Source organism: Lepidothrix coronata, unplaced genomic scaffold (assembly GCF_001604755.1).
Source record: "Lepidothrix coronata isolate B3197 unplaced genomic scaffold, Lepidothrix_coronata-1.0 Scaffold27, whole genome shotgun sequence".
Classification (NCBI taxonomy): domain Eukaryota; kingdom Metazoa; phylum Chordata; class Aves; order Passeriformes; family Pipridae; genus Lepidothrix; species Lepidothrix coronata.
Genome location: NW_016690207.1, coordinates 995,981 through 1,019,471, shown reverse-complemented (window position 1 = coordinate 1,019,471; position 23,491 = coordinate 995,981). Strand labels below are relative to the sequence as shown.

The window sequence follows — 23,491 nt, the reverse complement described above, 5'->3', positions numbered from 1 at the left end:
AACCTCCCCTGCAGAGCCCTCAGCACAGTGTCTGTCCCTCTTATGGCAGGGGGGCTTCTTGGGAATGCTGGATGTGCTGCAGAGATGGTGTGTGAGGTGTGTATGAACAGTGCAGCCGCTGTCACTGTGTCCCTTGCTGGGCACCGGGGTATCCTTTGGGAAATGGGCCTGTGCTGAGTCTTTTTTATCATTTTTTTGGTTGTGTCCTAACACCTGCATGACCTAGACTTTAAACTGTGGTGCTGAGCTGCAGAAAGGGAAGGAGACTGACAGCCATGGTTGTCTGGATGCCAAACACCCAGGGTAAAGCTGAACGCAGCCAGTGCCTCAAGGAACCGGAGTTACAGCACTGTGTTGTTGTGAACTGCAAGTTTTTGTTGTCCTAAGCTGCTTCTGTGATGCTTTCAAAACTTTCCAAGGCTTTAACTGTGCCATGCAGCTGTCAGTATTACAGAGACAGTGCTAGAGGTTGGAATTCTTAGCTGAAAGAATGGTGGTTTCTCTAAATGGCCGCAGTCAGGGAGTGTTGGCCGCGTGTCTGTCCTGTCCCTGGTTGGTCTGGGCTCTGCAGGGATCCCGGGTCAGCACCTGGGAGGGCTGTACCACCTGTTTATCCAAACTGCCAGTAAAAGGGCTGAGAGCTCCTTCAGTGGCCAAGCTGTGCCGTAAGTGTCTTTGATTCATCTGTTACTGGAAATGGTTTGATAATTCACTTTGTTTGCGTAGCGGTGCGTGGGGACCAGGGAGAGAGCTTGGGTTTGCTGTGGGTTTGAGCAGCCAAATGTAAATTGTTATTTTTGTCCCTATCCATGTTTTGCGTGTGGTTGGGTTGCTGGTTTGACATTATGAACAAATGAATGTCTCCTTTTAAACATAGGGTGCTCTTTGTTCCAGGTCCCTCGAGTGTCCTTTTTTGAGGTCAAACGGGATATAGTCTTAAAATCTGGTTTGATTTCAGCTGTTTACTATGAACACTGTAAACAATCTGCAGTCCTCACTGACTGAATATGGGTTCTTGGTTGACTGACAAAAAAACTGCAGAAAATTTAGAAAATGATTTTTGGTTAATGTGGTTACCACGTCTGCCCTGTCTCCTCACCTCCTGCCCACTCATCCTGAACTCTCTGAGCATTCAACTACATGGTGCCCATCTCTAGAAGGTCAAGCTGTTTCTGACATCACAATGTCCCCAAATTCACTGGAAATGTGACTTAATCCACCACATGGAGACGTGAAGCTTCAGCAGTGTTTGCTTTCCAGACAGAAAAGCAACTTAAAAGCACGAGGCGTCTGTCCAGAGGCGAGAAGTGGAAACTTGTGTGTCAGTCCTGTCTCTGAACCAGCTCATTTTTCTTCAGTGGAGGATTTTATTGTTTTTTTAACTCAGAGAACGGCGTCAGGTGCTTCATATAAGTACAGAGACCAGTGACTGATATTTCTAAGGGTTGTGGAATGAAATTACGCCTTCCTTCCTCTCTGGGAGACACTCAGAGGAGCATCACCCTGCACCTCCAGCCCCCGAGGAGCACGGTGACATTGGCACAGCCAGTGGCACGTCTGGGTGCTCTGGCACACTCAGAGCAGGGTGCTGGCTCCCAGCTGAGCACTCAGGTCAGCTCTGGAACCTCCATTGCATGAGAGGTTTATGCAGACTAAGCTCTCAATGGTTAATTTTGGCATCCAGTTGCCCTTGGTGGTATGTGAAGTATTCTGTAGCCTCATTGTTCCTGTCCTTCCTCTGGAGCCTGTGCAGAAATGTCAGCGGGCTGGAGGGCTGTGCCTACGTGCAGGGCTCGGGGGCTGGCCCCTGCTCCCAGTTCTTCATCAAAAGTGAAATTTCACGCCCAACCTAAAAAGGGTTTTTTGCAGCCTAAGCAGGACTGACTCATCAGAGGGGCAGCAGAGTTTTCTGTGTGAGAGGCACAGGGCAGAGAGAAGTGTGCTGCAACTCTGTGTCGCCGTCCCTGCCGGGGACAGGGGGACCCTGGTTTGGGCAAAAATATGCTTAGGAGAGAACTTGTAGGAAGACACCTGCTGCAGTAACTGGATTTGTTTTCTTGCCTGCAGGAGAATTGCTAAAATATTTCCGAAATTGTTGAGAGACTGGAGCCTTGTGCTTTGTTTTAAGGGCACTCGCTGCACTCCGAAATTCCAGCGGCGCAGAAGATGTGAATGACCTTGTTTAGGAGCTGAGCTATTACCTGTTGATCAGTGGCAACACTTCAATTGGAGCAGCCCTTGCTGAGCTCTGCTGTCAGTCTCCAGCTCCTCAGAGTAATAAATTTATGACCATGCAAATGCCTTAATGAAATACGACGGGGCAATTTGAGATGCTACCTTTGCTTTTCCTAGCAAGTGAGCTGAGGGTCAGATTTGACTTGGTGATGGTTTTCCTTCCCCAGCCCTGGCTCAGATTTGCTTATGGAATAAGTTTATCCGATGAATAAAAAGTTAATTGACAAGTTCTTTGAAAAAACACCTCGAGTCTGTTGCTCAACATGAGCAGGCAAAGGCAGAAGTAGGTTGCTGTGCAGTCAGGAGCAGCACAACTGCTTTGATGGATCTTGGTAATTAGTATTTACTGCGAGTCAATTATGTCACAGGTATTTTAATTAATGGGTGACTGGGGAAAAACACAGCCACCCGATGAGAAACCTGCACAAGTGATTTATTGTTATTATTTTCCAGAACAGGTATCTGTATCGAGCCCCCAGTTTTAATGGGCTTTAGGGAGGGACATGGAGCATTTCAGCCTAATTTTGGCCAGAAGTCTTTCGAGGCCAGCTTGATGTCCCTGCTGAGGGCTTAGAACCTCCTGAAGTGGGCCAGGGGATAACAAGCCCTTGGGGTTTGGGTGACTGGTGCCTCTGCTGACCTACCCTGTGGCCTGTGCCAGAGGGGACAGGGCTTGTGTAAACCTCCAAAACTGTTCCTGTGAGCTGGGGAAACTTGGAAACCCCCCTGGTCCCACGTGTGGTTACTGGGGACTCTCCAGGGCACATCTTGAGTTTCTCCTGGGTTTTTATGGCACTGTCCTCAGTTCCATAGTCGTGCAAGCTGCTGTTCCTACCTGTATCTCTTACCTGCTACGTTAGTTTTAGCCAGATTTACATATTGGGTAGAAAGGTATTAGGAAAGGGCAGTAATTGTACCTCATAATTCATCTGCCACTTCGATTTTTATGCTTTTACTGGCAGAGTTTTGCCTGTTCTGCTGATGCTTCAGGGAGAGGGATGCTTTTTTTCCTCCTTTCTCTGCCATTTCTGCCTCCTGTCTCCTGCCTGCCCATCCCTGCTCACGGGACAGTGAGGACTGGCTTCTGTAAGCCTGGTGCTTCCAGGTTTTAGGTGGATTGACTCCAGTTGGGTCACTGCTGTGTGCCTGCCTTTGTGATCTCTTGGAGAGGCTTTTCCTGTCCGTGTGTGCAGTGCTGCCTTCCAAGGAAAGCCCAGCTGGCAACAAATACTACCTTTGAGTGAGAGTGCAGGCTTTCAGCAAAATATTTGGGAGTGCTCAGATTTCCGTAGTGGAAGCCAGTTCCATTTTTATAATGAAATGCTTTTTTGGATTTTGCAAGGATGTTTTTTCACCAATCTGCAGAGAGGGATGGTGTTAAATACCTCCTGCAGCTCGTAGCTCTGCTGGCTGGAAAGCTGAGGTGAGGAGCAGGTTGTGTCTGTAGCTACCTGGGACCTCACTGGTTCCAGCAGGAGTTATCTGTGAGGCACGTTAGACCAAAGACACAAAATCCAGAGGGAAGGTGGGATGGCACATGGCCGGGAACCTGCACCTCTCACTGTGGAGATGATGTGACGTGAGGCTTTGGTGTCTGACTGAAGGCAAAGGTTGGAAAGCTTTGTTTTTACTTTGATGTAGAAAAAAGATACTAAAACCTTTGCCTTTGTCACAAAACAACTCTGTTTTTCCAGCCGTCCCCTCAGCTGTCCTCTAAATAAAATAAATGTTAAGCCCTTCCTGTCCTTCCCCTCTCAGATCACCTGGTGGCCCACGGGCGCATGGCCGAGAAGGAGGCCCGGAGGAAGTTCAAGCAGATCGTGGCTGCTGTCAACTTCTGTCACTGCAGGAACATCGTCCACAGGGACCTGAAGGCAGAAAACCTCCTCCTGGATGCGAACCTGAACATCAAAATAGCAGGTGAGCTGAGCAGAGCGGGGTGGGGGGAAGGCAGCTGCTTTCAGGAGTTCATAAATGTGGGCATTGGCTGCTTCCAGGTATTCAGGGGGAAGGAAACGCAGTGCAGCTAAAGGAAGCTTTGGATTTCTGTGTGGCCTGCTGCCCAGAGCTGAAACTGCCAGGTTGCAGCCAGGAGATTTATGTCTCTCTTCAAGTAGTGCAAAGTAAAAGAAGGAGGAAAAAGAGCAGGTTTGGCTTCCCAGGCAGACATGTGGCTGCAGACACTGGTGTTTGGTCCTCCGGGTAATGGGTGAGACAGTGTCACAAAAGTGACCTTGTTCTGAGTCCTGCTGCTGGGTTAGGGCTTCTTCAGAGCAGGTCAGGCTAGGTGAGAGGGAAGGAATGGCAAAGCAGGGATGACAAGGTGGATGGCAGAGCAGTGAAGGGGAAGCAGCACTCCTGGAGTCATTCACGGTGAGCTCTGACAGAGCCAGAGTGGCCCCAGGGCTTTGGGGGCTTTAGTCACTGCAGGGAGAGAAGCTGAAGTTGCTGAACACACAAGGCCCTCTGCTTGTTCCCAGAGTTGTGCAGGACAGTGGGAATTTTTGGCACTAACTGCCCTTCCAGAGACCTTTCTCCTTGGACATTTCTGTACTGACCTAACACAGACCTGCATGTCTGATCCTCTGACCATGAGACTGAATCTTGGCTGCTGAGCTCTGGGGGGCACTGACTAGGTCTGACTTTATTTGGCTTTGTGGGATTATGTAGCAACTGATTGAAACAGGAAGATTTAACGCTGGCCTGGTCATCCAATTTCATGGGCTTTTGAAGTGGAAGACCTCATACTCACCATTTAATTCTAGCAGAGCCTAATGCACAGCAGAGCAGCTTTGGAAAGCCCTTTGTTGCCCCCTCTCCTAACAGACTTCCTGGGAGAGCTTGTGCCTTTTACAAGCATTTGTCATTTGTTTGTTTTGTTTTGTTTTGTTTTGTTTTAAACTGCTGAGAGCTACAAAACTTTTCGTTCTGAGCAATTTTACTGCTGGGAGGTGGGGAGCTGCTCCTCTATCTTGATACCATCTTGAAGAAAGGAAACAGTCTTGTTTGTTGTGTTTACTGTTCTCTCACGCACCATCCTTAGGTGTTAGGTTAGAGTTTAACACTCAGCTCTGGTAAAATGATTAGTAATTTCTTAGGCTTCCCTCATCCTCACTTTTTGAGGAGGGAATGGGGAGGGAATAGAAAGGAGGGAAGGACCTGATGAACCTTCCTCTGGACGCTTAACAGTCTGAACCATGTCCTGCTTGGCACAGGGGTGATAACCTGCTCGTGCTGTCCTGGGAGCAGGAGATAAGTGAGACACCGATGAAGGAGTGGAGCTCCTGGGAGTAGGAGTGGAGAGGTCATGGAGCTCCGGGGAGAGGCTGCTCAGGAGGTCTCTGAGCAGCACTTTCTGGTGGTTTGTGCTGCACTAATGATTTGAGGCCATCTTGTGTTCACGGGGAAAATCCGCTCTGTGTGGAGGGGGAGGGTGCCTGGCAAACAGCGAGAAGTTAAAAACTAACCCAGGTGGAAACTGGAATTCGACTGGATTTGCTGAAGAAGTGTCCTCATGAGCAGGCTGACGAGCTCTGAAAATTGTGGAAACCTTTTTTTATCTAAGGGAGTTGGAAACTCCTTTCCTTCCAGATCTGTGCTCCCAGAATGACTGCAGGAGATAGTCCCCACCCTGGTGGTGGCAGTGTTTGCCTTGGCTGGAAGATGCAGTAGTGCTTTGAAAGGTAGCCTGGAAAAGCTGATTTATGGTATAGGATTTTCCAAGTATTAAGTTTTCTCCCTGTAACTCATCAATTACAACTTGACACCAGTTCTTCCATTGTTTCAAGAGTGCAAAAATCAAGAAGTGATAGCAAGAGATCTGCTTCACACCAGACCTCCCAGGATAAGTGCACAAAGCCAGCTGCAGTGGTGGAGAATCAGCTGAACCTTCACTGCCAAACCCATTAACAGTGTCTAACTCAAACTTCTGGAGTTTTCCAGGCTCTCAGCAGTGCAGATTTTCTGGCACATTCCTCCTGACCTCCATTTGCAGCTTTAAATCCCTTACCTGGCACTAGGCAGGCACCTGGCTCTGAGGGAGGGAGGGTGGCAGCCCCGGAGTGGGGCAGTGCCGCCGGTCTCACTGATGGTCACTGTTTGGGGTTTTTTTTGATTGATTGCTGCTGTACTATTTTTCCATAAACAGTGAGATCCCAACGCCGTGACCCTCGCTCTCATTTTTCCCATGGATGCTTTTTCTCCAGTGTACCTTCTCAGAGTCTGAGTCAGTAGCTGCTGGCACTGCATTCCCTGTGCTCCCGGCCGGAGAGTTCAGCCAGGAGTTGATGATTGCTAAACACCCAGGCCTTCCCGGGGATGGTTTTGGAGAGGAATCTGATCTATGCATCGCTTTGCATTCATTTGCAAGAGTCTACTGCTCCTTCCCCTCCTGAGGATAAAATCCCCGTTGGGCAAATACTGACGCCACTCCCTGAGCTGTGCTCTGAGGAAACGTGAGGGACTGGGCCCATGTTTTGTAACAGAGATGTTTCTTTTAAATATTTTCCCTATATCACATCATTGTGACTTACCTTGCTCTTACAAAAATGCCCTTTTCCCTCCACATCTGTTTGTGGAATGAGACCTGGTTGCCCCCTGAGGATTTGGATTTATAGGTCAACTTGGCCTGTGACTTCCCATAGATTTTAAGAAAGTTTATTTAAGTGGTAATTTGCGGTTTTGTTTGGTTTAGATTTTGTTGTTTGTTGCTCTGGGGTTTTCAAATCCTTCCCTGAACTTTTTTTGGGGTTTTCAAACCCTGCTGTTTTCCCCAGCCCTGACCTCGGTCACTCAGCACAGGTGGGAGCTGGAAGCTGTTTCCAGCCTTTGGGCAGTGTCCATGTATGACAGAGCCTCTGGCTCCAGCTCCCTGCAGAGCCCAGCAGTGTGGAGGTGCCGGGCAGAGCAGCAGCTCTCCACAGGGACAAGCTGTCATCCCAAAATCCGGGGCAGCCGTGGGGTGAGTGCAGCAGCTCCGGGACCTGCTGGCTGAACGGTGCCGTGCCTGTGGCCCCGCTGGCCCTGTGCCCTAAGGAGAGACTCTGCGGGTTCCTCTGGGCCCACCTCCCGTTCCTGGCCAAAAGAGCTGTGAATCCCTGGGCAAACCTCAGCATGATGTGGAAGGGATGAAGTTTCCCAGCCGGCCAATCTCCAGCAGCTCTTGGGAAGCAGAGAAGGGTGTGGGAGGCAGCTGTTGCATGTCTGTTCTGAGGCCGTGGTGCTGCCAGCTGGAATGGCACCACCCTGGGATGGCACAGCCCAGGAACAGCATATCCCAGGGATGGCACAGCCCAGGAACGGCATATCCCAGGGATGGCACAGCCCAGGAACGGCATATCCTTGGGATGGCACAGCCTAGGAATGGCATATCCCTGGGATGGCACATCCCTGGCATGGCACACCCTGCCTGTGCTGCTGGCGCTCACCATGACCAGTGCAGCACTCCAGTGCACCTTGGGCCTCTCATGTGTGCAGGGCTGGAGCTGCTCCTGGCTCTGCAGGGCAATAATCACTCCTTGGAAAATACAGGTGGTTCCCCAAGTGCTCAAAGCCCCCTCGAGTACATAAAAGGACAAATAAAAGTGTCTAAACCAGAATAAGTTGCTCAGAATATGGGAAGTACCAAAATTCCACAGTCGGAAGGAGTTTCCATCTAAACCTGACCCAAATGCTGTGTTGGGAGGTGGAGTCACATCCAGTGCTGCAGCGTTTTGGTGCTTGTTCCAGTGGCCATAATTCAGGCACTTGTTACACATCCTGCTTTAAACGTGAGACAGCAGCTCAAAAGCTTGCAGAGGTGGAAAAGACAATTGTGCAGCTGAGTGCTGTTTCCCTGGAATGGTCCTCCAAAGGCTCACTGGAGGTTTAAATGGCTTCATAGCCGGCAGTGAAAACCCAAAGGGTGTGTAACTGCCTTGTTCTGATACCGTGGTGCTTTTAAAGAACATTTTACCATCTCTGTGCTGTTTTGAGGTAGGGTTTGAGCAGCCTGGTCTGCACTCCAGGTGTTTCCACAGGAACAGGCTGTGTTAGGTATTCTTCATAAGCATAAATCATCTCCACAGCAAGGACTTTCCCCCTGTGGAGGGACAGGAAGAAGGAACTCGGCTGTGCCCTCCTGGAGCTGAGCTGGCAGGAGCAGCACCAGGTGGTCTGCTGAGTTCTACAGAAGCTGTTTGAAGGAGGAGAGGAGTCACCTGAAATTAGGTCACGGAAAATCCTGTGAGGAAAGTGGTGGGAGCACGGACTCACAGTTGGTGCATTCTGTGGAGTGCTGGTGGGGTTTGCCATTCCTCTAGCACAGAGGTGTTGGCCATCACTGGCCTCACTGATGGCTTGCTCTTGGGATTTGGTTTGGAACTGGTAATTAATTGGTAATTAACTGGTAGTATTGAATGTGTTAGAGCAAACCTGGAGTTTTATGTGATTTAGGAAAACTAACCTTTCTCGATGGCTACAGGATTCATGCAAAGTCCTTCCCTTGGAGCATGGATAAAAAGCTGTAAGGAGAAATTAGCAGATAAAAATGAACATTCATTTTCAAGGTGAATGTGTATTTATTTCAAGAAATGGGGGGAAGAAAAAAACCTTTGTGCTTTTGTATCTCAGGTATTCTTTATCATTTGTATGCAGGTATTTAAACACCCATTTTCAGTCAAATTTTCCTTGCACAACTTTGGGATCTTCTGTTTCACTGCCAGGCTGTGCATCACCCCAGATCCTCTTTCTGACCAGTGACAGAGGCAAAACTCATCTTCAGAGGTTTCCACTTGCTGCAGCTTCACTGTGTGTTTTTGCCACGATGTTTTTCGCTTTAATCCGTCAGAATTTGCAAACTGAGTGTTCCTGGCCCTCCTCGCTCTCCCACACCCTGCTGTGAGGAGCTGCTGCTGCTGCAAATGCCATGAGAAATGGCCTTGTTGCTGTGGGTCCCCGTCCCTGGGCATTAATGTCACCTGCCCTCCTGCTGGCACATCTCTGGCACAAACAGAGGCACAGCCCTGGCAGTGGCACTGCTCCTTGATGGAGCTGCTGCTGAGGACACCTCCTTCACGGGACGTGGGCACACCTCTGTGACAGTGTGTTTGCTTCAGTTCAGCTGAGGCAAAAAGGGGAAAGCAATTCAGTGAAGATTCTTTCTGTTTAGGAGAGCCAGCTCACTTCTCTTGGGTTCAGCCTCGTTTCCTTACCCCTTCCAGTGCAGGTCCCAGCTGTGAGCCAGGGGGAGGCAGGTTAATGAGCAGAGAATGCCATTAGTGCCCACATAAGCTGATGGCTGGCTGCCTCTGAGGTGAAGACCTTTCTTTTGATTTCCCTTTCAGGATTTATTATTTGCTGTTGGTGAAGCATTTGTAGAGCTGCCCACCATAACCAAAGTTTCCAGCTCCTGTAGTGCTTTCTGGAAAAATCAAAATTCCTCTTCTCTTTTGCTTTTGCACTGTCTGTGCTGGCAGCTGCCCTGGCCCCAGGGAATTGGGAAACGTGACATGGAAGAATCCAAAGGTTGGGATTTAACTGAAGATTTATGTGGGATTTCTTGATTACAAGATGAAAACCCCATTCCAGACCATCCACCTGACTTTCAGCAACCCTCGGTGATCTGATCCCTGGTGTATCGATTCCAGCATGGAAATCACATGGCTGAAAAATGAAGAGCAAAATTCTGGAAAGATCTTTGTTCTGCTAAGCAAAAGCAGTGTGGGTTTAGCGTGTGGAGCAGGCTGAAGTAGTGGGTTTTCTGCAGCAGGTGTGTTTTATACTGTACAAAGTGGATGTGGAACTGTTCATACTTGGTCTTCCATCACCACCCCTGGAGGAACGACTGGACGTGGCACTCAGTGCTCTGGTTAGTTCAGGACAGCTGGAGTGAATCATAGTCCTCCAATCGATTCTCTTTGTTCTTTCAGATTTTGGGTTCAGCAACATCTTCACCCCTGGCCAGCTGCTTAAAACCTGGTGTGGGAGTCCTCCCTACGCCGCTCCAGAGCTCTTTGAAGGCAAGGAGTACGATGGGCCAAAGGTTGACATTTGGGTATGTGATGAACCTCTTTCTCTCTGACTTTGATCTAATTCTTGCTCTGTTTGTTTGGCTTTGCTTCCTGAACACTCAGTGCACGTCTCAGAGAAAAGCCCTGACATGGCAAAAAGTGTTTTCTGAAGAAAACGCTTCCAAAATCACATTCTGGCCACCACGTCCTGTGTTTTCTCTATCGGGAGGTGCAAAAACCATGAGCTGCCCAGAAACGCATTTTAATTGAGTTTCCCAGCGGCCCGTTTGTGACGAGGGGTTTGTTTTTGGGCGCAGAGCCTCGGCGTGGTGCTGTACGTGCTGGTGTGCGGGGCCCTGCCCTTCGACGGGAGCACCCTGCAGAACCTGCGCGCGCGGGTGCTCAGCGGCAAGTTCCGCATCCCCTTCTTCATGTCCACAGGTAAGGGCATGGGGGCTCGGCAGTGCAGGGCCTTTCACCACACCTGTTTCGGTTCTAGCCCTTTACAGCATTATGGCTCGTGGATTTGCAGCCACAGCCCCGTCAGAGAGGGGCGTCTGTGTCCTCGTGCTGCAAAAATACCTCTGAGTGCTTTAGTAATAAATCTTGGGTTTGAAAAGTGTGATTAATTTTCAGATAAAAGAGTCATACATGGATTCTTGGTTGCCTGCTGTGAGGTTAAGGAATAATTTTGCATGGGCTGCATGGAGTTTCCCAGCAGAAAACTGGTTCTCTTCATGCAGCAAATTCCGCTAAAATGTTGTGCTTTCAAAGCAAGCTTAGATCCCACCCCAAAGGGGAAGAGCCCCAGCAGTGCCCCACAGTGGCAGCCCAGGGGTAATATGATGGAGAAATCATTCACAGTGAGCTGTTGAGTGGGGAATGTTCAGATTGCTCTTCAATCCCCAAAAGTCAGTCATGTCATGGTGGGGAGGGACAGGGTGACAGGGAACCACCTCAGGGCTCTGTGTGGCCAGGGTGGCTTCCCTCCTTCCTAGCACGGGAAATCAGTGTCTGCAGCAAAGAGGCACACTGGGGACTGACACACTTTGCCTGGGAAGGAAAAAGCCCTTTCCCCCTCTGCAGCAGCCTTGTCCCTTCCCGAGGGTGACACGGCCTCTCTCTTCCCTGGCAGAGTGTGAACACCTGATCCGCCACATGCTGGTCCTGGACCCGAGCAAGCGGCTCTCCATGGAGCAGATCTGCAAACACAAGTGGATGAAGCTGGGGGAGGCTGACGCAGAGTTTGACAGGGTGAGCAGGGAGTGGGGGCTGCTCGGTGCCTCAAACAGGCTCCGGGCACGTGGTGCTGCCGTGTTGGTCCAGCTCTCTGGGAACTCTCATTCCCAGTGCTGGTGTGCTGCATTTCCCCTTTCTGTGTCTCCTGGCCTTGCTTGTCACATCATTCCTCCTCTGCATACGTTTTTGTATCTTTCCCTGCGGCACTGGGAGCTTGAGGCACTAGATTTTGGGTTGCTGTGCCATCAGCCTTCAGACCTCATGCCAGCTGCAGCTGGAGCCCGGTGCACTGTGACTCATCAGTGTGCCTTTGGGAATGTCAGCACTAACTCTGAGCCTGTGCCCTCCCAGCTGATAGCAGAGTGTCAGCACCTGAAGACCGAGAGGCAGCTGGAGCCGCTGAACGAGGACGTGCTGCTGGCCATGGTGGACATGGGGCTGGACAAGGAGCGCACGGTCCAGGTGAGGCCCTGCCGTGTCCCGCCTGTTCCCACTGGAGATCAGCGTGTTCAGTGGCAGCTGAGCATCCCAGCAGATTATAGAGTGTATTTTATCACTTGACAAAGAGGACTGAGTGCTTTTCCTTTCCCTGCAGTCCCTGCGGGCCGATGCCTACGATCACTACAGCGCGATCTACAGCCTGCTCTGCGACCGCCTCAAGAGACACAAGAACCTGCGCATCGCGCCGTCCCCCAGCATCCCACGGACCATGACCTTCCCCTCAGCCAATATCCAGGTACACCCCACTTGCCTGGTGTCCTTCCAGCCCTGGAAGGCCAGCCAGTCCCTTACCTGCTAAACACAGGCTTGCTTGTGGGTGTCCTCAATGTTCCTTGTCTGAGAATTCTCTCCTCTGACAGAGGAGAAGGAACTGTGAGGGTTACTGGGAGCTGGAGTTCACTGCTCAGGACTGCTCTGTGGTGCTTCTTCCTCGACTTGTGCTGCTGTTGAAGCAATGAGCACTTGTTTTGGGGGAGGCCAGTTCATAGGGGAAGCAGAAGGGACTGTGCCTGAGCAGAAGGGAGTTGGGGAAATGAGGCAACCCCTTGAGAACTGAGAATGAACAGCTCTGCATTGGCTCCAGGGTAACCTCTCAGATGCTTAGGACTGTGCACTGGTGTTAATCCAGCAGTGTTTGTAAAGGGGTTGTAAGCAGTGCTGTCTTTGTGTCTTCTGATGCTGATCTCTCCACTCAGCAGACAGAACAGACAAGCAACACCATGAACATCAATGTGCCACAAGTCCAGCTCATCAACCCTGAGAACCAGATTGTGGAGGTGAGGTACCCCCCCAAGGGTCCCTGCAAGTTCTTTTCCCGGCTTGCATTAAAGCCTTTCCCTTGATCCTTGTATTTCAACCTCTCCAATGTTTTCCCTGCCCAGACTGATGGAACAATGAACCTGGACAGTGATGAAGGGGAAGAGCCCTCACCCGAGGCTCTGGTCCGATACCTCTCCATGAGGAGGCACACAGTGGGAGTGGCTGACCCACGGTGAGTACTGGAATCTAAACTCCCAGATGGAGGATTAATGGGACCTGAAGATTTACTCCCAGCACATGACTTTGGTCCTTCTGGGTGTTCCTTTAAAAGTCTCAGTCCCATTGCACAACTTGGTTAGTATTTCAGATGGGGATGAGATGCTTTCCTCCTCCTCTTCCTCATCAGCTCTCTGTAAGCTATACTGGTGTGCAAGACAGTGTCTCACCTGAGCTGCACTGATGTCATGTCCAAGGTGAAGGTTTTGTGATAAGTACCATCAAGGTTAATGCCAAGAGCTAGTTCTGGCCAATCTCAGCATGGAGGGGGAAAAGGGACAAACAAAAACCCAAGAGTGACTTGGCTGATCTGTGTGACCATTTTCCAGAGCAATAAGAAGCTTTTTGTGAAGAGAAGCTGTGTGTACTGGGTCTGTGAGGGGTTTTCCTCACATTGTGGCTAATTCACCTCTCTGAATGTGATTGCACAGGACGGAAGTCATGGAAGATCTGCAGAAGCTCCTGCCCGGCTTCCCCCGTGTCACTCCTCAGGCTCCGTTCCTGCAGGTGACCCCGAATGTGAACTTCATGCACAACGTGCTGCCCAGGCAGAACCTGCAGCCCACGGGGCAGCTGGAGTACAAGGTAGTGCCCACTGTGCTCCCTGCTGTGCTCTGTGCCCTGCCAGGCTGGGGGGGTGTTTGTGCTCGCTCTGTTTGCCAGTTCCTTGGAGTCCGGAAGCCTCAAGATTTACTCTCTTTAGGTATGACTCCAATTGGTTCTTGAGTGTAGGTTTAGATTAGATATTAGGAACAAATTCTTTACTGTAAGGGTGGTGAGGCCCTGGCACGGGTTGCCCAGAGAAGCTGTAGCTGCCCCATCCCTGGAATTGTTCAAAGCCAGGTTGGATGGAGCTCTGAGCAACCTCATCTAGTGGAAGGTGTCCCTGCCCATGGCAGGGGGTTGGAACAAAATGAGCTTTAAGCTTCCTTCCAGCCTAAATCGTTCTGGGTTTCTGTCATTCTGTGGAAAAGCTGAAGAACGAAAGAACAGTGCAATATGAGATTAATTTGTGGACTGGGGAGGAATAGGACTGTGCTGCCTGGCTTTGAGCTGCAGGTTGCAGGCTGGCAGCTAAAGCAGCGTGCAGGGAGATGGAGAGTTAAACCCTGCTCCTCCACTGACACTGCCTCTCTGTTGGTGACATTCCTGAAGCCCAGGAGGCTTCTCTTCTGCCCGTGTCTGGTTTGTGACCTTGGGGTCTGGTTCGGGGTGGGTGACTGGGCTGTCTGTGTCCCCAGGAGCAGTCCCTGCTGCAGCCCCCCACCCTGCAGCTGCTCAACGGGATGGGCCCGCTGGGCCGGCGGGCGTCGGACGGCGGGGCCAACATCCAGCTGCACGCACAGCAGCTGCTCAAGCGGCCCCGGGGCCCCTCCCCGCTCGTCACCATGACGCCAGTGAGTACCAAAGGGACAGGAGAGAATGGGGGGGTGCTTAAAAATATCTCCTCCCGCAGGCAGAGGTGACTGTGTCCAGGTCACAGCAGACTCTGCGTGTAGGATGTGCCTGCTTGCTTCCAAAGGTTCCCCTGCTCTGGAGCAGTGGGGTGCTCTATCCCCAGGCAGGAGAGTTGCTGTGCTCTCTGATATCTGGCAGCCAAGATGGTGTTCCTCTCTGGAATTGACAGTGTTTATGCATTTTTTTAATGATTGCTCTTCTTCTCCTTTGCTGATGCCATGGAGAAACTGAAGTGTCCATCTTGGGCATTCATGCCTGTTCTTTCTTCCTCGGTGCATCTGTATCAATGAGTTTTCCATGTAGCAGCAACCTTGTACAGGCAGTTTGACTGGGGAGGGAATGTTGGAAGGGGTTCTTGGCCGAGTTTCTTTGGTGCTGCAGAGGAGCCAACACACAGCCCTGCAAGAGCTCCTTTGGGAAGGTCAGGTGTCCCCTCAGTGGATGGGACTGTGCTGGCTGTCCTTTAGAACTGTGGCTTCTCTTCTCTCCACAGGCTGTCCCAGCTGTCACCCCTGTGGATGAGGAGAGCTCTGATGGGGAGCCAGATCAGGAAGCTGTGCAGAGGTAACTCCCACTCTGTTAACGTTTGCCCTTCCTACCTCCACGAGGCTCACCCTGGGGTGTTCCACAGCTGAATTCAAACACAGCAACCTCACCAGGGCACCAAACTTGGTTACAGCAAAAGCTCAACACTTCTCCTGTTCCTGTGGGTGTTGATTACTGCAGGCAATTGCTCCTCTGGCACTACTGGGTGCTTACAAAGCTGGATTCCCCTGAAATGGGTAGCTGATTGAGCAGTAGGTTCTCCAGAAGCTCTTGGAACTGCTAAATTCCTTTGCTTAGTGTGCAGCAGCATGCAATCCACACTAACCTGCCAAGTGAGTGCCGAGGGATTCCCGCTCCCTGCTGAGTGCTGGAGGTGGGAGGATCTCCTCTGTGGCCTTGGGTGCCAGTGCAGCTTTTGTATCAAGACATGCAGTAAACATCCAACTCTGATGCCTCAAACAAAGTGAGCTTGCTGGAAATACGGGTACCTCTAGCTGCTAATTTTAGCATTAGGCCTTAAAATAGCCTGCTCCAATAAGGAAAGGATTATGAGCTCTCAGGCTGGGAACTTCTGTTCTCTGTGTCTGCTCCAAACATGTAGTAGGAAGGGGATAGAATATGCTTGTACTTTCTCAGTCCATGAACACACTAACCATGGCCTCACTAACATTTTCTTAGTAGCTTTTGCATAGTTCTTCTCTGCTAACCAGCTGGTGCACTATGTGTGGTGGGTGCTCCTGCTTCTTACCTTGAAGAGCTTTCTGGATCCCCCCCTTTGTACAGGCCAGCACCTGAGTAAGGGAGGGGTTCTTCAGGGACTTGGAAGGGTTCAGACTGGGGATTGTTACAGACAGAATGACACTGGGGTGGGTGCAGGTTATACTCCAGAGCCTTGGCCAGCTCTGCTCCTCTTGGTGCTCCAGAGGAAGTGTGAGCAGTGACAGACTGTGCACTGAAATTCCTTTTGCCTACCTGAGCTTAGAAAGTCTACTTTTAGCATCAATAATAGCCTCGGTAGTCATTAAAAGTTGTAATTTAGGGCCCATAATGTCCTCAGACAGCTGGCAGTCTTTCTATGCAAACCAGATAAATCTCATTCTTGGCAAGGGGATGCCTGAACATCTTACCTGGGCAGATTTTCACTGCTCTAAACCCAGAGGTTTCAGTTGAGCCTTTAAAGCATTAGCTCAGCTAGAAACATTCTGAAACCTCCATCCAGCATTTTGTAGGTTGCAAGGCACTGAAATGTTCAGATCCCACTGGAAGCCAAATCCCCTTGGACCAAGAGGTCACTGCTGCTCTCGACAGTGCTGCCTTTAGTCCTTTCACAGCACATGTTCTTCTTCCACCAGATGGCCTTGAAAAAGCACCATCCAGGTTGTGTGTTAACTTGCTCTCCACCCCTTGTGTTGCAACATGTCAGTAGTCATCAGAGAAGGGTAAATAGCATTACCATAATGGACAGATGCAAATATTTAGCTTCTCAGAACACTGCCCCAAATACTCTGTTTGCAGCCACCAGTGAGCAGCTTTTGCCCTCCTTAATCTGACCTTGAAAGCAGAGCGTAGGTCTTCTCTCTGTTCCAGGGAACAGTCACGTCTCCTTTGAGCTTTGGGAAACTTTCTTCCACCCGAAACGCTGTTAGAGCTCATGATTGGATTGTTCCCTGGAGGGCTGAAATAAAATGATCTTAGCAAACCACAGCAGCAAAGCTCTTTGGGAAACTTTCCCCGTCTGCATCAAATGATTCTTAAACAGCTAATGGCACAGGCTTTGGCGGGGCACCACAGCGCTCTTAACCTGCTTCTTCTGCTTAAGTGGCTTCAGTAGCAAAGAGAGGCTGGGGTTGGGCAAGGCAACAACTGTACTGCTTGCTGCTCTTTCTGCTTCACAGTGGGAGCTGCAGGGGACAAGAGCAAAGGTGAGAATTTCCAGGTGTCACTGGCCAAGTGGTCTTTGGCCCGGTTACCACCTCACTGCTGGTTCACAGGAGCAGAAGGAGTTGAGTTCGTACAGGGGCGTTCATCCCTCCTGGCCTTGAGTGGGAACAGCTCTGGGAGGGAGCCCCAGCCCCCTCCTCACCCCCAGGGCAACCTGGGCAGGGGCTTCACCTGCTCTCTGCTGGCCCACACCCCGGCTGCCCTGGACAGGGCTGTGCCAGGAGCAGCAGGGCAGGGCAGTGGCTCTCAGCGCTGTGTGGCCCTTCCTCACATCCTCGTCGGAGCAGAGGCTCCGAGTTCCGCACTCCCAGTCTTTGGGGGGTTTGCAGGAGACCTGCAGCTCTTTCCCAGTGCAGAGGGGGCTTTCCTTCAAGTCGTTGCCTCCCAGCTGTGGTGTAAGAGGCAAGCCCGGGGATTCTCTCACTGCTCGGGATCTCATTCGCTGTGCATCCCACGCGGTTCCCGACTCCCTGGAGCGGAGCAGGGACTAGATGGCGCACTTGGACCGGGCTGGCATCAGCCCTTCCTCAGCCTCAGCCCTTCCTCGTGCTCCTCGGGCAGCCCGAGGCTCTGCCCACCCCGATCTCTGCTGGGGTGTCCCCCCTGCACCCTTCTCTGTGGGATCTGGGGTGCAAAGACCACCCTGGAAGGTGCAGCAGCTTCGCTCTGTGCCTGCTCTCTGCCCGGCTCTTGCTGGGTTATCATCTGTCTTGGCTCCCGTGGGCACACTGGGGCCTTGGGAGAGGGAGGCAGACCTGCTCCAGTGGAGGGAATGCCTGCTGAGGGCAGGCAGTCACCTGGGTATTCCCAAAGGGATATACCAGCAACGTGGCTTTCCTGCTGGGAAGAGCGAATGGCTCCTCTTTCCTTCCGAGGCTGGAGCACCAGCAGCTGAAACTACACTTGTCCCCTAGGCACTGACAACCCAGTGCTGTGACAGGCATGGGCAGCGTGCCCATGGCGTGTTCTGAGCACTGCAGAAGCTTCTTCCTTCCCGTTTTCTTTGGATTATCTAACGCTCCCTGTTTTTGGAGTACTCCCATCAGTCTCTTATAAAATGTGCTCCCGCTTGTTGCAGATACTTGGCAAATAGGTCAAAAAGGCACACTCTGGCCATGACCAACCCTACAGCTGAAATCCCTCCAGACTTGCAGAGGCAGCTAGGACAGCAGTCCTTCCGACCCCGGGCTTGGGCTCCACACCTGGGACCCGACCAGCACCGGTGAGTAACGGCACCGGCCGGCCGGGCAGCTTTGGGCCAGAACCCTGTCAGCTGGCATCCAGAACGGAGCTCTGAGGACATCCTGCCTGGCAGGGAGGGGTGAGGAGGAGGAGGAGGAGTAGGGATGAAGAGCAGACCCACAGAGCAGAGGGTGTCTGGCCGTGCTGGGGCCGTGAGTTCCGCGCTGGCACAGGCTCCCTGCCTGCAGGGACGAGCAGGAATTGGCTGGCTCTTCCCTCCAGTCCCATTTTTGTGGCTGGAGATGCTTTCTGGGAATGGCTGCCATCACAGAAAGGTTGGGAATAAGCTGTTTGTTTTGAAGGAAAGCTTTTCCCTGTTGTAATCTTAGTGTCAAAGTAGCAAATTTGCTACAGAATGTTTTTTGGAGGCAGATACAAGCAAAAGATTACACCAAGTCATCCACACCAGGGCTTAAAACCCTCACTGTTCTGCACCAGAGTTGTGTGTTCTGACTGCAAAGTCTCTTTGCAAAGCTCCTCAAGAGTCATTTTGTTTCTAATCTGAACCCTTGGTGGGAATGATGTGGGGAAAGGAAGCTGGGGTGGTAAGAGAAAAACAATCAGTGTCTGGGAAAGGGGGAACCGTGGGATTGGATTTAAACAGACTCAGAATGTGTGGGAGGGACACTCCTGATGGAGAGGTGTTAATGTGACTGAGTCCTTGTCACAGCAGCAAACCGGAGATGCTAATGCTCCAGAGGGAGCTTAAGAACCTCTTAATAAAAAAAACCCTCTTATAAAAATGCTTAAAAGTGCTCTGAACCCTCTGTGCCGGGAGCAAACCAGCTGCACACTGGAGTGTGCTGCCTGTTGGGAAAGCAGTGGCTGCCAGGCCAGGCTGGTGCTGGTGTCCAGCCCCTCAGGCAGCTCACACTGGCAGGCTTGACAAAGCCCTTTTTATTGTAGCCAGAGACCTGCTGAGCTGAGCACTGATGTAATCAGCAGGGACAGGTGAACTCTGAGCAGACTGAGGCAGTGCTAGTGCCACGCTGGAGCTCCTGAAAACCAAGATAAGCACCTCTCTGCCCTGAAGTTACTCCCTCAGAGGTGCCTGGGGGATGGGAAGAGCAGGAGGGGAAAGATTTCTAGGGCCACAGCTTGACAGGAAGAGGAGAGCAGCTTGCAAAACAACCAGAATGTGCTGTGTCCTGCTTTCAGGATTGCTGCAAATCCTCAAGGTAAGCCAGGTCCCTCACACAGGGAAAGGAGCGGAATTTTTACAAGACTTAAAACACATTTACCCTGTAAATAACGTTGGTGTCACCTCTGCCACTTGGATCCGGAGTCCTGAGGCTGTTGCATCATGAGCAGGGTGGTATCTGCACTTTCCACCCTCGGTGTCATAACATGCTGTGAGCCTGGCTCGTATTTTTCCTGTGAAATCACGGAAATTTCGTCGGACCATGGCCTAAACAGAGTGTCCCACATTGAGTCCAAGACATACCTGGCACAGGAATTACCAGTCTTGTGTCATCGTGTAAATAAACCCCGTTGTTGAATGGCAGATGGGTTTTATTTTAGCCCTTAACCTATTTTAAGCCATCTTATATCTTCTTATGTAGCCCCTGATTTTGGTCACATTGAAATATCTGGAAGCCAAATTGAAGTACAGCAACTGCACTGGGCAGTGCAGCTGTTCTGCCTTGGCCACACAGCCTTCAGAACCTCAGCACCTTGATTTTATCTGTAGCTTCTGCTTTCCATCAATGCAACAGGAGAACAAATGGATCAGGATAATGGATGGGATGGCATCAAAAGGCAGGAGCACAGCTCTGTCCTTGGAAGAAGGTTGTGTGTGATCTACAGAAACTGCAGTACATCCTGCTAAGGCAGAGACAGTGACAAAACTGAACCCAGTGTGCTGGAAGGGGTCCAGCATTGATCACTCTCTGATAAGGGGAGCCTGGAACAGGCCTTGGATGGGCACTGGAGTTAAGGACCAGTCCGGGTGCAGCCAAGTGGGCTCTTGCTGGGTTTGGTGTCAAAAGTGCTGTAAAGACCATGTCTCCACAACCTTCTCACAGACAAAAGCTACTGCTGGAGCCTGTGCATTAGGTATTACTTGCTGGGTTCTGTAGGCAGCATTTGCGGAATCTTTACAGAAGAAATTCTTTACTTATGGAAGAAATTCTTCCCTGTGAGGGTGGGGAGGCCCTGGCACAGGTTGCCCAGAGAAGCTGTGGCTGCCCCAGCCCTGGAAGTGTCCAAGGCCAGGTTGGACAGGGCTTGGAGCAACCTGGGCTAGTGGGAGGTGTTCCTGCCCATGGCAGGGGGTGGGACTGGATGAGCTCTAAAGTCCCTCCCAACCCAAACCGTTCTGTGATTCTGATTTGCACAGAAACCAGGTTCTCTAGAGAGCCTTTGCCCAGAAGCCATGAGGGCAGGCAGAGAAACCCATCTGTTTGTTGTGAGGCACATTGTGACGTGTGTATGCAAAGTTATCTTTGCTTGTGATAACATTGTGGCACCTAATAATATTGTGATAATACAGGTGGCACCTAATGGCAGGGCAGAGGAGCTCAGTGGTAATGGGGAGCCCCAACCTTGGGAGAAAACAGCTCCTGAAAAAAATCTGGCTCCCTCTGATGGTGAAGAAACCTCACTGAGAAGGGAAATTGCTTGTGGTGCCTTGGGCACAGTTGCCTCAGTACTGGCTGTGTCTGCCTTTGAGATGTGCCCAATGCAGGGCATCCAGGTGACAGGGAGGCTCTGGGTGTTAAGTGAGAAGGATTTCCCCCAAATGCGGAGTTCCCTTCCCATCCCCTTTTTAATTCAGGGGATCCCTAAGCATGAATGCCAGCCTCCCTTCTTCTTTGGAGCTGCAGAACCCATCAGGCTTCTCTCTCTCCAGGTGCCATTCCTGTTTTCCACAGACATCAGTTGTAGTCAGGGGAGCTGGAAGACTCAGGAAGTGGCTACTGAACTGGTGAATTTTAGCTTTTTAGGATGCTGAGTGGTTTCTATAAACCTTTTCCATCTGAGGGATAGATCCATCTGTCTGGATGGACAGTGAGTTGCTGCCCATCTGGAATCTCATTTGTGGCTGAGTTGTCTCCAACATAAAGCACATTTACCTGCCCAGGCACCAAGGATACTCAGTGATCCTGCTTCCTCCTCAAGGTGATGGTGGCACTTTATTTCTCCTTCTAAACCACAGTTTATTCTGTGTGAGTGGGCAGGTAGAACTTGGCACAGCTGGTGGAAGTGAAATGGCTCTGTACTGGAGTTTGTTTTTTGGCTGGTGCCACTAACCCCCTTCCCCATGTTCAGCTCTATTTACAAGGACTCCAACACCCTGCACCTCCCCACCGAGCGCTTCTCCCCGGTGCGGCGCTTCTCCGACGGTGCTGCCAGCATCCAGGCTTTCAAAGCCCACCTGGAGAAGATGGGCAACAACAGCAGCATCAAACAGCTCCAGCAGGTGAGAGAGGGGCAGAGGTCTCAAAAGAGCCACTGCAAGGGCTTTTTATTGCCTCGGCCTTGCTGCTTCGGGAAGGAAAAGGCACCATCTTTATGTTAAAGGCTGGGGGGACACAGTGGGGACTTCCCACCCGAGGGGCTGTTCCCTCTCTGTGTGACTGCAGCAACCCCTGAGTGTCCTCTGAGCATACGGGCAGTTCACCTGCAGCTGGGGAGCTGGGCAGCTTCCACCCCCCTCTTTCTGGGGAGGAAATGTCATGCTGTGCCCACTCATGTGTGTCCTGCCTGCTCTTGCAGGGCCCACCAGGACTGCAGCTGCCCTCTGTCACATTCTCTGTGGCAGCAGTTTTGGGGCTGTTCCAGGGTGTCCCAGGAAAGGACAGCTCCAGCCACCGCCGTTTGGAGTGTGTTGTGTGATACTCCCTGTGCAGCCAGGCACATCCTGCCAATGGCTGGAGCAGGATTTGGCCCCAGGACAGGCTTTTCCCCTTGCAGCACGATAGAAATGAGATTCTCTCCTCACCTTGAAGTGTCGTTACCAGAGCTTGTTGCCTGCGCTAAGGGAACACAGCCGTGCCAGCTCGGTGTCACATGCACCCAGTGCTTTTCTGTTGTCTTGCCACGTTATTGCACACCTGATTCTGTCAAATTAAATGGATTAGGCTTTTTTTGCCAGCTTTTTTTCAGAGGGGTGGGATGCAGAGCGTGCCTTTTTGCACAGCAGTGAGTGTGCACGAGAAGGTCATTTCCAGAACGTGCTGGGTTCCTTGCAGGAGTGCGAGCAGCTCCAGAAGATGTACGGTGGGCACATGGACGAGAGGACGCTGGAGAAGACGCAGCAGCAGCACATGTTGTACCAGCAGGAGCAGCACCATCAGATTCTTCATCAGCAGATCCAGGTACTGGAGCCCGAGCCAGAGCTGCTGAAGGCTTAGCTGTGTTTTCCTGCTTTGCTGCAGACACAACTCGTGAGCAGGTCCCGGGGGGATTGAGGGAGGGCAGTTTTTGCTGGGCTTGCTTTAGCAAGACCAAGCCTGAAGGATTTCAGCAGAGATGTTTGCACAGCTGCTGTGGTAGCTGTGGTAGCCAGGGCTGCAGTGAGGGACTGAAATCAGTGCATCTGGTTACATCCTGCTTCACCCAGCAATGTTTCTAAATTTACTAACTGAAACATTGACTGCAAACACTTTTTGTTTTCTTGTGGTGCCTGGTTCAGGACTGTATCCGACCTCCACAGCCATCTCCACCCTTGCAAGCTCCATGTGAAAACCAGCCAGCTCTGCTCACTCACCAGCTTCAGAGGTAAAGAAATGACTTTAGAAACACTCTGGGGAGTGGGTTTTACTCTTACTCAGACCTGGGGATGAGCTGACACACACAGGAGAGGCCAGGCTGAGTTGGAGGTTTATGAAGTGAGACTGGCACAGCCAGTTCCCAGGTGAATGTGCCTGATCCTTTGAGCTGGATTCTGTCAGAAGGATTTTAGAAGCAGAGAAACATAATTCAAAGGCACAGACCTGCTTTGAGCAGGGGACTGACAGTCCTGCCTTATGAGTGGCTTGAAGATGCCACTTCAGCAGCTGGGCTCTCTCATGCCTCCTGCATGTCTCACACCTGTCCAGGCCCTCAGTGAGGTCACTGTCTTTGCCCTCAGCACCCTGACCTGTGGGTGAGGCAGGCTGAGTTACGGGAAAGGAGAGCAGCGTGTGTCACTGCACACAGTGAGTCAGGAGCTGAGCCTGGGGTGTCCTTGTCCCCAGTTTTCTGTTGTAGTCACCAGGTCATGCTCACTCCCTGTGTGATTTGGACAAGGCAGGTGGCTCTCGGAAGAGAAGACAAGCTGCACAGAGCTTGGGATCCCCAACAAGGGCTTTGAGGTGTTTATT

General features: G+C 51.3%; 1 protein-coding gene across 5 annotated transcripts in view; it reads left to right on the top strand.

Moving 5' to 3' along the window:
• SIK3 (SIK family kinase 3) overlaps window positions 1-23,491 on the top strand; it is a 73,933-nt gene that overhangs the window by 41,209 nt on the left and 9,233 nt on the right. The window contains exons 4-18 of one of the 5 annotated variants that reach the window (XM_017809469.1): window positions 3,994-4,155; window positions 10,143-10,267; window positions 10,541-10,664; window positions 11,359-11,477; window positions 11,814-11,924; window positions 12,058-12,198; window positions 12,662-12,739; window positions 12,845-12,954; window positions 13,430-13,583; window positions 14,240-14,395; window positions 14,950-15,020; window positions 18,022-18,165; window positions 21,456-21,606; window positions 22,379-22,504; window positions 22,822-22,907. In XM_017809469.1, the coding sequence (XP_017664958.1) occupies window positions 3,994-4,155; window positions 10,143-10,267; window positions 10,541-10,664; window positions 11,359-11,477; window positions 11,814-11,924; window positions 12,058-12,198; window positions 12,662-12,739; window positions 12,845-12,954; window positions 13,430-13,583; window positions 14,240-14,395; window positions 14,950-15,020; window positions 18,022-18,165; window positions 21,456-21,606; window positions 22,379-22,504; window positions 22,822-22,907 (1,858 nt within the window). Of the gene's footprint in view, window positions 1-3,993; window positions 4,156-10,142; window positions 10,268-10,540; window positions 10,665-11,358; window positions 11,478-11,813; window positions 11,925-12,057; window positions 12,199-12,658; window positions 12,740-12,844; window positions 12,955-13,429; window positions 13,584-14,239; window positions 14,396-14,949; window positions 15,021-18,021; window positions 18,166-21,455; window positions 21,607-22,378; window positions 22,505-22,821; window positions 22,908-23,491 lie in introns of all 5 variants that reach the window. The other 4 variants (XM_017809468.1, XM_017809471.1, XM_017809467.1 and 1 more) reach the window with 4 other exon arrangements.